The 12,761-nt window shown below is 36.6% G+C and overlaps 1 protein-coding gene across 8 annotated transcripts in view; it reads right to left on the reverse strand.

Annotated features, from left to right (window-relative positions):
* Positions 1-4,810: 4,810 nt before the first annotated feature.
* Nrxn3 (neurexin 3) overlaps positions 4,811-12,761 on the reverse strand; it is a 1,482,316-nt gene continuing 1,474,365 nt past the window's right edge. For 5 of the 8 annotated variants that reach the window (XM_071606632.1, XM_027931677.1, XM_027931686.3 and 2 more), the window contains one exon: positions 4,811-5,112. In XM_071606632.1, coding sequence (XP_071462733.1) covers positions 4,811-5,112 — 302 coding nt within the window. Of the gene's footprint in view, positions 5,737-12,761 lie in introns of all 8 variants that reach the window. The other 3 variants (XM_071606618.1, XM_071606610.1, XM_027931682.2) reach the window with 2 other exon arrangements.

Here is a 12,761-nt window from a genome sequence, read left to right on the forward strand (position 1 = left end):
TATGCACATTTCTGGTTGAAGACTCAAGAAGAGCTCAAACAAACAAACAAACAACCCAGATGTTATTTGAACTGTAGGAAAAAAAGCAATTATGATTTTAGGTGAATAATTGGCAGATGTCTAATATCTATTTTTCCTGACTTTTAGAGATATTTTGATTTTTATTTCTCCTAAGAGATTAAAAAAAGATCATCATTTCACAGCTTTGAACCAGGCATGGCGCTCAGCACTTAGATCCGTATTAGCTCATTTAATTATACAATAGCCCTGAGAGGTAGAAAATATTTACAATATCATGGAAGATGCTAGAGTCACTGCATACCATCCTCAAGGTGTCCAGTCAACAGAAGATGAGCCCAGGATTTGAAGCCAGAATGTAAACTAACCCTTTTTATTTAAAACTTTAGGGCCAAATTTAAACACATTGGAAAGGGATGGTGTAATTTCAATACTTCCTCATGGAAAGACAATAAAAAATGAATCCTGTTGATTTATTTTGACCAATGTATCTAAGAAAATGCTGCCCAGTCTTGGTCTTGATGAAATCTACTGTAATGTCTATCATCTGGGAATCTCTCTGGAAAGTTTAACATTTTTCTCAAATCTGGCATACATAAATTCCCCCAGCTTCTAGCCATTTGCTTTAAATCTTCTGTCAGACAGATACACTACCAAATGTCAGTGCTGTATGTTTATTAATTGTACTTAGGCTTGCAATCAAAGAACAGCCTAGAAAAAGCCTGGTTTTGTCAATCACAGCTGAGAGACCTTGGATTTGACTTGGCTACATTCCTTGACAACTACACTACTACATAAATCCTGTTTTGGTGGTAGAACTCAATGTGGAATTTCTAATTGTAGAGAGAAGCTATTATATAGGGAAGAGCAAAGCTCAAAGTATAAAACTACATTGTTAAGTACCTACTCTGTGTCAACATCAATTAAAGAAACTTATATTGTTCTAGTCCCACCTCTCTCCCAAAACTAACTTGCAAGTCTAAGTCATTGGGTTACAACTATTTTTCTTCTTCTTTTTTCTTTCTTTCCCCTTCCTTTCTTCCTTTCTTTCCTTCTTTCTCCCTTCCTTCCTTCTTCTTTTCAAAAGAATGCCAGATCTCAGAGACACTGTGATATTTGCCCATATTTTGTTAGTAGCCCAGCTGGGTCACCTAGCCAACTCCTTTGGACCTCAGTGTCCAAAACTTTTCTACGATGTTCTTCTGACTTCCATGTTAGAGAGGCCTGATTTTTCACACAATGAGATGAGAAATACATTAGTCAAGTTATCCTTAAGCTCTTTGTGTCCTTGTTTCCTCATCTTTAAAATTAATGCTGTTGACAACTTAAGGATTAAACAGACTACATAGATCAAAAAAATACATTACCTGCCATGTCATGGGCATTGATAAATTATTCTTATACTTTAATTATCCGAAACAAAAGCCAAAAAAAGGAACTTTCTATACTTTGACATCACTAAGCCTGATTTTTCTTCCATGCCCAAGAGAGTGAATAGAAATCTGAGTGTGAAGGGTTAATTATGCTTGTTAAAAATTCTCTTTGAAAAGTAGTAACGAACATGTGGATAGAGGACAGCTTTTTGTTAAGCCTGTTTTCCTGAATCATGGTGAAAAACAGAGGCAACAACAGTGATTGTCTAATTGAGAAAGTAAGCTTGTACTTAGGGACCCAGAAATAGAGAAAAATTCATGCTCTAATAAGTGTAGGAAGAATTTTATTATCAGAAAGTCTGGAAAGAAACCATTAAAATTCAAGCACTCCTTTAAGTTTTGTTCTAGGATTCAATGTTGTTTTTTAAAGTTATGATATGGTGGGAAGCTTGGACAGAAGACATCTAAAGCGTTCAGTCCTTACATGAACAGAGACCTAGAATAATGTTAAAAGTTTTCTGGCTTATAGAAAATACTGCAAGATACCAAACAGTGTTTTAAATATAGTGTCCGATCGATCATTTTTTCAGAATACAATGCTCCTGTCATCTTACCTTTTCAGAAAATAGCTTTCCTCCTGGATACTGTCTTATTGCCATCAAAACAATAATGACTGAGTTAACAGTTAAGAATAAGTTATCACATAATATGCCACTTTTGATAAGTTTCTATAAGTAATTAGTAATGAATATGCAATCATTAGTCATTTATATAAGTAATAAGGACATTTTATATCATGTGAAAGTAGCCCTACCTTATGTGGTTTCTGATAAGATATGACAGATTTAATTGCAGGGTCAGATCTTTTCCCAACTATTAAGACAATAAAATTGCATCATCATACAGGGTTTTGGGAAGAACATTTTATTGCTAAGCATATCCTTGAACAAAAATGCAAATATAAAATGAAAGGGAAAAGGAAAAAGAAAAAGCAGTAACATCACAACATCATAAAATAAATTCCTTTAGGATTTGCTAATAAAACAACAAAGTATGATAAAAGCTCACATACAGAATGCACATGTTCCCATAAAATTGTCCAAATAGAAACTTACACTAAAAGGAATATAACAAATGTGTTTTTACTCAAATTTAAGAAAAAATGTAAAGAAAGAAAGTAGGAAATCAGTTCACAAGACCTCAAGACTCCAAGAACAGCAATCTTTTACAGACACCGAGATATAATCAACTTCATGTAGGCTGGGCCATTTAAGTTATCTAAAATCGTGCTTTGATATCTTTTTATAGTCCTGTCTTTTTTTAACGACAACAAAAAATCAGAAACTCTTAACACATTGAAATATCAGATAAGGAGGAACACCTCTTTCCATACATATTAGTAAAGGCTACCATTGTTTAGATTGCGCTTTTTGCCCCATGTCTTTCAGATATTTGTTTCAAAGTCAAATATTCATGCAACTTACAAAGACCAGCAAGAGTAGATTTCTAAATCTAAACAGCTGATTGGTTTTCATCTGTACAAAAAAAATTGTATATATCTGACCCTCCAGAGGACACACTCCAGTCTCATGTGAATGTTTATCTTGCTTTGTCTCTTGCTTTTTGAATAGCTATGGCCACACAACCGGTTTATTATTTTTCTGTACATTGTTTCCTCTTTACAAAAAGAAAACAAAAAAGACAACTGGAATATAAACCCAAACGAACTGAAATAAACAAATAGAAAGGAAATAACAGTTCTTCAAGCAGTATGTACATAGGTGGCTAAGGAATTATACCAGCAAAAATGTAGTAAAATATGTAAACAAAATCTGAGAAGATTTTTTTTTAAATTCTCTTTGACACAGTTAACTGTGACAAAACTAAAACTCACGCTTTCTTCACATTTTAAGGTTTACTTTTTTGTTGTTTTGTTATTTTCTTTTAAAATAACATTCTCATTCCACTTCAAGACTTTAACAGATTTCTGTGTCAGTCATCCCATCAAACATACCATGATAAATATATCTGTATATATATTTATTTATATATATATTATACTATTAAATTCCTTTTTTGTGTGTCACAGCAGCTTTATTCATTTATTTACTTGTTTTTTAAAAAAGATGGGTGAAGGGAGAAGTAAGCAAATGGAAGGACAGTTATCCGTGTCAGGCTACAAAATTAAACCACTATGGAAACCATTACCATGTTGGGGGGTGGGGAAGAACTATGTTATTTGCACTCTGTCATGACATGTTTGGCTCATGTGACCTTTGGTGGCTCCATCACAAGTTGAACTCCCATAGTGTCTGTTCTGATTATGCAACAGACTTCAGTATTGTCTTGTCGTTTTTTTATTTGCATGCATGTCAATCAATTACAGGTCCAGCCCACCCCCCTTCCCTTCTCTAGGAAAGGTTCTGTTTTAGTTTGTGGGGCTTTTTCCCCTTTAACACAATTTGGGTTAATGGACAGGAACAATATTGTTAAGTAAAGCCAATAGCTCTGATAAACCAGCCCTAAACCCATCTGTTCAGGGTTTGGGTGGCTGGTTCTAGAATTAGATCCTGGGGGACCAGCTCTTCAAAATTAAGGTTATCATCCATTACATGGGTTTTGCTATGTACTCAGCAAAGCATCTTATAGGAAACAAACAACATATTCTAGAGACACCACACCTGATATGTAGAGTGAACACCATGGTAGCTTTGAGTTCATATGGCAATAGTCTCTCGTACTTTTTGTTTTCTGAGTTTTTTTTTTTTCCTCTTCTTATGTCCAGTCATTCTCAAAAAATAAACAGAAACCCAAAAGCCATTTATCCCCTCAGATCTTGAAAAGTTACACACACACTGGCCAGAACCAGATAAGGGTGATTTCTTTTTTGTTTTGAGTTTTTTTTTTTTTTTTAACTTTTTTTTTCCCTTTTCTTTTTTTTTTTAAATGTTTTTGATTTTTACATAATTAAACTGAAAAAAAAAAAAACAAAAAAAAAACATCGTTACAGTCAAGCTTCACAAACATCATTACAGACTCACTTGGAGTTATGGAACAAGTAAGCCATGAAGTCTTGTACCTCTCGTAAAAGGTCCTGGAGAGAAGGGAGCTTGCGAGTCCGCGGCCGTGGTGGAGCCCCCCGGAGCGCGCAGGGCTCTGGGCGTGTGCTTTATGATACAGCAGGGCGGAGAGAACCTTCCGTCTCCCAGCCGGGGGCTGACCCTCGCAGCCTCGGGGGAACTCGGTCGATAGATCCCTCTCGGTGTGTGTCCTTTTAAAAATGGTTTTCCCCACCATGGTCATGGAATACCCCGTCTCAGAACAGTTCTGACACCTGTCACGTCTCACTGTCAAAGTATTCCTATGTGGATGTGTAAAGAAATCGGTTGGAAATCCACGTCTCACCGGTGTCATCGTGTTTACACGTAATACTCTTTGTCCTTGTTCTTCTGTTTCTTGTGGCCGCTCTTCGAGCTCGGTTGCTTCTCCTTCATGAGCGTGCCGTTGCTCTGGGCCGAGTTGCTGATGTAGTTCCGCGTCTCGTCCACTTGATAGGACCCCTCGTCCCTGTTCCTGTACTTGTACATGGCGTACAGGAGGATCAAGATGCAGAGGGCGGCAGCAGCCACAATGCCGACGACCATCCCTGTTGTACTGCTCGACTCCCGGATCACCTCTGAGGCCCCCGGAACCCGTCTGATTCCCGGCTCCGTGGGGTTTGCTGTGGGCACATTACGGAACATGGGGGAAGTAATTAGTGGGCTCTTCAGTTTGGTGCTGTCTAGCTCATAGGCAGTGGGCAACGGAAGCAAGACTATATCAGGCTGGGGTTTGAGATCACGGTTATTCATTTTGCCAGCTGGCAATTTGGGCACCATCCCAGACGAGGAGGAAGCTGTGAAGCGGATCAGCTCAGGGGACAAAGATGTGGTAGTAGTCCTACTAGTTTCGGAGACTTTGTTAGGTCTAAAGTCCTTGGATTCCCACTTGGGCGCATGTGCTTTGTAGCCACCTTCGAAGATTGAAGTGGAAAGACTCTTATCTGTTACCAAGGAGAAGGTGGTGTAAAAATCTTCATCATCAGTAGGGGGCAGGTTAGAGTCAAAGGTTTCCCCTGAGCCATACCCAGATATCACCAAGCCATCATCATCACAACCATCGCTGCCTTGGTCCGACAAGCAAGGTAACCCCGCCTCAGAGGTCATGGACAGGGAATCTTTGGTGGTCTCAATAATGGTGAGGAGGGGGCGGAAGGTAGGGGGGAGTGTAATGGAAGGTACACGAGTAGCAATAGGAGGGGTAGCTAAAGGGTCTTCTACAAGAAGAGGGATAACTAATTCACCTCCTGGGAGTGAAAAGAAAAAGAAAAACAGAATTAGTACAAGTGTAAACACAAGCTGCAGTCACTCTCCATGAATGCAGTAATAGGAGATGCCTCTGAACTTACAATAAAAGGGCCCGGATCCACATAGGGATCTTTTGGGATTGTAGCCTAAAGCATTTTAGGCTGACCTAGAGCCCCTTCTATTCCTCTGATCACCCAAACCCAATATCCTTATATTGGGGACATAGATTTTAAAGATACTCTCAAGTCATTATTTGGATAGAATTCAAATATGCTGTTTCCAGGATCTACTTAGAAGGTGATGACTTTCAATTATACTATTACAAATACTGAAAGGCTATCAAAAGTGTGTGTTGTGGGTGCACACACACTGTGTGTTTGATTTGTGGATTTATGAATGTGCATATAACATTTCTTTATTGCCTTCTTGAGTCTTAACTTACTTGCTCTCCTGGGAATGGAAATGACCCACTCTTCAGATTACTGAGACAGAGTCCAAGATCAAGGGACATAAGAATTCATAGTATTTTCTGAAGTTACTACTTTTTATTTCACACTTTTTTTTTAAACAGGGAAAAGAGCACATAAAATATATTACATGCCTAAGGCATGGGAGTATTTGACTCCAACATTTCTTAATTGCAGTTCTCATTTGCTGTAAGCTAAGTGACAGGGATTTGCAAAAGGTTCAATGTTTTCATCTAATAAACTCATTTGAACTATGCTTTTCCAGAAGTTCCCCTGCTACATGAAAACTTGCCTTGCATTAATCTAATATATGTTTATGCACTGCTTTTAAGCTGTATGCAATATATGCTGAGCTGGAAGCTAGATTTTAAAAACACCCAGTCTCCATATCCATGACTTTCTGGAAACTGACATTAGATTCAGAAATGTTGACTTAGCACACTATGTTTTTAAATCGGTGATTCTTTACGAGAGTGGCAAAAGCATATTGCACTTATAAACATGTGGACTAAGGAAAGAAAGTTCAGAACAGTTCATTAAATCACAGTGCCTGGCAAATCATGGGCACCAGAAGTATTTTTCAAGGAAAGTTGCTCGCTTAACTCTAAGCCCAAGATTATTCACCTACAAGTGAAATAATCAAGGTCTCTTTTGCACATCTTTGTAATGTTATTTTCTAAACAGAGGAAGGATCTTAAAAAGTCACAGTTCATGTCTCTTCACCGAATTTATTCCAGAAGAATTTATTCCAACTATCACTTAAAAAATTCTCTACCAGGAGTGGCATGATGCTTCCCTTCCCAGTTAAGAAGGAATAGATCCTAATATGATATTGTCATTGATGGCTTCTTTATGGGCTTGTTCTCTAAGCTGTCAACTGGCATAATGCTAACGTGTGTTCACTCTTGTATGTTCTGCCCTGGGTAATTACTAACTTTACGGGGATGGAATGGCTAATGGTGAACATCTATTAATAGACATGACTGTTGCTGAGGTGTCCTCTTTCACCAGTGACAAAGACAGACAAGGATTTGCACTGTCTAGATACTGCCAATTCAAATTCAAAGGATGTACCAAAGGGCCAGATCTTTGAGCTTACAGTCTTCTAGGGTTATTCCTTTAAGGACTGATTCACAAATTAGAACTCTCCTACTCAGCTTTCCATACCTTGTATCTTCAAATATTTCTGGTGTCTCAATTAGAACTACTGCATCTAAATTGAAGAGTTTTCAGATGTGCTAAGAGAATGGCCTCCTGAGAAGAAAACTCTTATATACTTTCCAAGCATCTGAGAATTGCTTGCATACATGTCAGAAGCATTTAATCTCTCTGTCTTTCCAGTAACACTGTGGTACTTATAAACTGAGTAGGGGAGGGAGATGATCATGTATATAAAATGTGTCATTTAGAAGGAGAGAACAACAGAATGTTGTAGTGACATCTCTGGCCTATTCGATAATTTTACTGTACATGGGGACATAAAACATCCTTTTTGAGAATCTCAATATAGTCTGTGGTTCTTGCCTTAAACCCAAGCATCTATTCTAGTGCTCAGAGTTTGAAACTATTGAGCTAAATGATCTTTTCAGGTTTTCCAGAGATAAGACGTGCTTTACTGGACTAGAATGCCTATTTTTTTTTAAGTCATGAACATATATAATTCATATGCCTTGCGACTTGGTTGATGCATAATTTATACACCTTTGCTAGTTTTTATAAATGGGATTTGGAGCGCAGTTCCCTAAAGGTAAGCTAGTCCTAAAACTAACCCTGAACAAACTTTTTTTTTCTTATTATTATTCTGGTAGGGGGCACCTAGTGGTATATTTAAAGTGAAAAATGGAGGAGGGCAGTGTTTGAGTAGGAGGTGAGCATCAGTAAGAGAGAAATGAAGGCCAATACAATCTATATAAAGGTTCCCTAGTGATTTCTTAGGAATGGTTTTACTTGTCATCAGAGGACAAGACAGGAGTTTTTTAAAACTCCAGTTTAACTAGAACAAAGGTTGAACATGTAGGTTTCTCCAGGCATAAATACCAAGAGTCATTTGTTCCTTGTGACCAAGTCAAAATATACCCCAAAGTAGAGTAAGCAAAGAAGAAATTGGCTTAAAGGACAGGGGATAACTGATCTGTTGGGTACAAATAATTTACATAAAATGTTGGGTAGAAAGCTAGCATCTCTTTAAGTGAGACCGAGATTCCAATCTTCATGATTACAGAGTGGCATTCATTTGCAATTTTAGTGTACCATCTGTAATACCCAACTGGAGTCTTAAATTGGCTGTTTAGTAGTTGTTGTTGTTTGTTTTTGGTTTGTTTTCTCTCTCTTCAATCCTAGCTAAAGCTTCGCAGTGTTTTTGTTGTTTAAAATTTTCCAGAATCTACAAACTGCTCACTCTGCAGTTGAATTGATATTTCTTTTTCATTCAAACATTCTAATACAGGCATTTCTATTGGATTTAGAAACATAGTAAGAACCATGCATTTCACAACAGTACAGAAAGAGGGTTCTGAAGCTTGCTTATTTATAAATAGAGGAGCCCCAGATTGAAATGATTTCATTTTAAAACTAAAATGATGAGTATTACTATTTTAAGTTTCAATGTCAAAACTACTTACCCTCCATTTTCTTTGCCATTTTGTTATTAATCCTGGCATTAGTGATAAAAAAAATGATAAATGATGCCCTCTGTTGGGAAAATTGGAGCCCACATTATGCTGGTCTTTAATCAGTGAAATTGGAGAAGTATTTATAACTCTCCTTTCCTGACATCTCAAGGAATTGGAAAAGTGCTTCTAGTTTAAAATGAAGTTGCCTGGGATGCAAGGATCATTATTACAAATGAGAATTATAGTAACAGGTAGAAAACTTTAGAAAGATTTAAACATGAAAACTGTCTAAACAAATATAAAATCAATTTTAATATAAAATTCTATATCTAATATTTAAGGTGATTATAGTTTAGTCAGCCCTCTGTATCTGTGGGTTTTACATCCAAGAATAAAAATATGTGCTGATAGAAAATATTTAAGAAAAAATTGTGACTGTACTGAACATGTGCAGACGATTTTTTTTTCTGGTCATTATTCCCTAAAATAACCTAGAGAATATTTAAATATAAGGAAGGTATGCATACATTATAAAAATAAGGTACAAACTCTGTACCTTCTTTTTCTTTTTTGAGAGGGTGGTGGGAAGGGGATCTTTCTATATTGCCCAGAGGCTTGCAATGAACTCCTGGGGTCAAGAGATCCTCCAGCCACATCCTCATGAGTAGATGGGACAACAAGCACACATTACTGACTTATTATGTTGTTTTACACTAGGGACTTGAGTATTCACAGATATTAGTATTTGGGGGACGTGGGACCAACCCTTCACGACAACTGTACTTGGGGGAAGGTCTAGGGGCATATGTCATTTGAGATGGAGAGATATGCAGTATATTTCTCCCACTATTAGATCCTCATAGACTTAGTTTCTGGGGGGCTGATTATGACTTTTTGTATATTTGTGTAATCCAAAGTGACTACACTCAGAAATGTTGGGGGGGCTGACAATAATTATTTTTCATTGTGCAGAGACTATAGAGTTAGTGATCAGCCATGTATCCATACTTACACAAGTATTCACATAATCAATGAACCTAATGTCACAAAGGGTTATAAGCAGAGGGATATGAAAACTAGAATCTATCAAAATCCTAATTTCCTATATCACCCTCAGAATTTTTCTTTGGTTTGGAATAAGAACCATCTGTATTCCTTAAAGTTAGCATTTTTAAATTGGGAATATATACACTTTTTTTTTTTACGTAGTTGTGATTTCCTTTAAACTAGAGAGATCACTAGAGATATAAAAGGTCTATTTTAGCCCCAAAGGCTGTCCTGCTTTTTTGCTTTATGAGTGTATTTATAGATATATAATTCATGCCTCTAGGGCTGATATCTAGCAAAAGGGGCTCTCTGCCATCGAAAAAGACAGTGTATTAAAAATTTAATAGAACTCTTCTGAACTGTGAGGATGTTGTGGGTGATGGTAAATGTAGTGGGTCACCTGAAAAAAAAAAACAACAAAAAAAAACAAGACCAGCATGAAGTCTCCATGCAGCTCCAGCCTCTTCCTCTCTGGAGATGGTTGAGTCTGAGCACTCACGAAACTCCAAACACAATGCACTTAACCATGGGACTCCGAAGAGGACACCGTGGTCCAACTCTTTGAATTTCTGTTGTAGGTACGTGGGTCCTTTGCCTTCTTTCTTATTTGCATTATTCTAATTCTCTACTTGGAAAGCTACCTAAAATTGAGAGAAATCATTCTTTCCCCCACCAAATTAGCCGTTCAAAGATTTAAAAAAAATAGTTATAGACAAACATGGCCAGTACTTGGGGATAAGACATCAAAAAACCTTCAAATGTCTCTGAAGGCTTAACTTATGTTTTAACAAAACGAGAGTTTCTAAGTAGAATATCATTCTTCTCTCTTCATCCAAACAAATGGTTTGCCTGAAATATGTTTGACTCTGAACGGCTACAAAATTTATTTTTTAACATATTACCAGGGGAAAAAAGCCACAGCTCTTGATATAATTATAATCATAAAATACAGAATGCCAAATTGAGTATTCATTCACTTTTGAAGTCAATTGGACTCAGTTTGCTGTCAAAATTTTACTGCTTACTAGCCATATGACTTTGGTCAAGTATCTTAAACTCTAAATAAAATGGTAATGATAATAATAACATAGCCTACCTATCTCAAACCATTGCATGTTAACACCTTAGTACAGTATCTATGGCTCCTTAGAAATTCTGTTTCTACTATTATTACTTTTATTAATGTTTTGATCAATAATAACTAAATAATTGATCAATTTCTTGTAACTTTTATGTAATGGCTTCATGCTAAGGTAGAGATATGATTATGTAAGGTCTAGATTATTGAGGCTATTTTAAACAAGAAGTGTGAGGGATGACTTATGAGTTTTCAAAGATCTCATAGTTTTAAAAAATGGCCATTTATTAATTGACCCCGCTTCTTCAACAGAAACAAAATTTTTTGATACAATTAGGCAAATTAACAGCCTATATAGGAAATTCCATGTTTTAAACCTGCAATATTATTTAACATACTGAACAACACAAAATCACATGAACTGAGATAGAGTCCATTCATTAAAACTGCTGAGTTGCAGTGGCTATCAACGTAGCTAGGCGGTAGAATGCTTGCCTAGCATGCATAAAGCCCTGGGTTCAATCCCCAGTGTGCTAAAAAGAACAAAAGCAATCAAAAACTGCTGAGTGGAAACCTATGTATTAGCCACCATTTAGTTCTATAATAGTTTCAGATAACTTTGATGTCTATAATTAAAGTAAAACAAGTAACTTCTTTTACAAAGATTGTATACTGCTTCTTACCCATCCTTGAAGTACGCGTGTGTTAGCATTGATCCAAATAACCTGAAGGTCAGGGAATATTCTCTCCCTAGAGTTACACACAATAGTGGTACCTACCTGAAATATTTTCTAAGTAAAATTTTAGATATGAACATTTTTCTGATTCTCCTTGATAGAATATTGATCCTTTTAAAGCTTACCTTATCAAATCCTTGAGAAAAAATATGGCAACTATTAATAGAAAAAAGGAGAGAGGCAGAGAGAGAGAGAGTGTGTGTTGGTGCCTTTTCTCAGTGTGTATGTGTGTATTTGTGTGTGTACTTATTTTTTTTAATATTTATTTTTTAGTTGTAGTTGGGCATAATACCTTTATTTTGTTCATTTATTTTTACATGATGCTAAGGATTGAACCCAGGGTCTCACATATGCTAGGCGAGCGCTCTACCGCTGGGTCACAACCCCTGTCCCTTGTGTGCGTACTTATATGTACTTATATGTATATGTATTTTATGTGTGAGTATGTGTACTTATGTGTATGCTTATATGTTCTTTATGGGTATGTGTTTATATGTGTGAATTTTTTATATGTATGTGCATGTGTGTGTATTCATGTGTGAGAGTGTGTGTGCATTCATTTTTGCCAGAAGTTTGTTCATACATTAGGAGGCACTGATATCAGTACAACACTCTAAACACCTGGGATTCTTTATGTATTTATTCTCAGTAAAATTGATTTTGTAGCCTGTGGTGATGGGGATAGCATAATCCTGGAATAACCAAACTACCATAATCACTTGAGAGTACCTTATTTCCCCTTTGCTGAAAGAAAATAAAATAAAGGACTGATTTGCCTGAATGTTTTCTAAGGAATTAAATTAAGGATGAAATTACCACTGATAACACTTGGAGCTAACTTGACTCATTTTTTTTTTTCCTTTGGGGTATAGGCCTCCCATCTGCTGTAGCCGATTTTACTACCCGACTGTGGAGCTACCAATACTGTCAAGGTTTTAAAGTTGGTAGTAAAAAGAAGTCCCTGCAAAGAGGCTAGGTTTTCTATGGGTCGTAAGGACTTTGTGTCCACCCTCTTCTACTAAGAGTGCAATTCACATTGATTATTAGAAGCAGTTCAGTGCAAAATATAACTGAAAGTTAAGC

The sequence above is a fragment of the Marmota flaviventris genome, chromosome 2, assembly GCF_047511675.1.
Source record: "Marmota flaviventris isolate mMarFla1 chromosome 2, mMarFla1.hap1, whole genome shotgun sequence".
NCBI classification, from domain to species: Eukaryota; Metazoa; Chordata; class Mammalia; order Rodentia; family Sciuridae; genus Marmota; species Marmota flaviventris.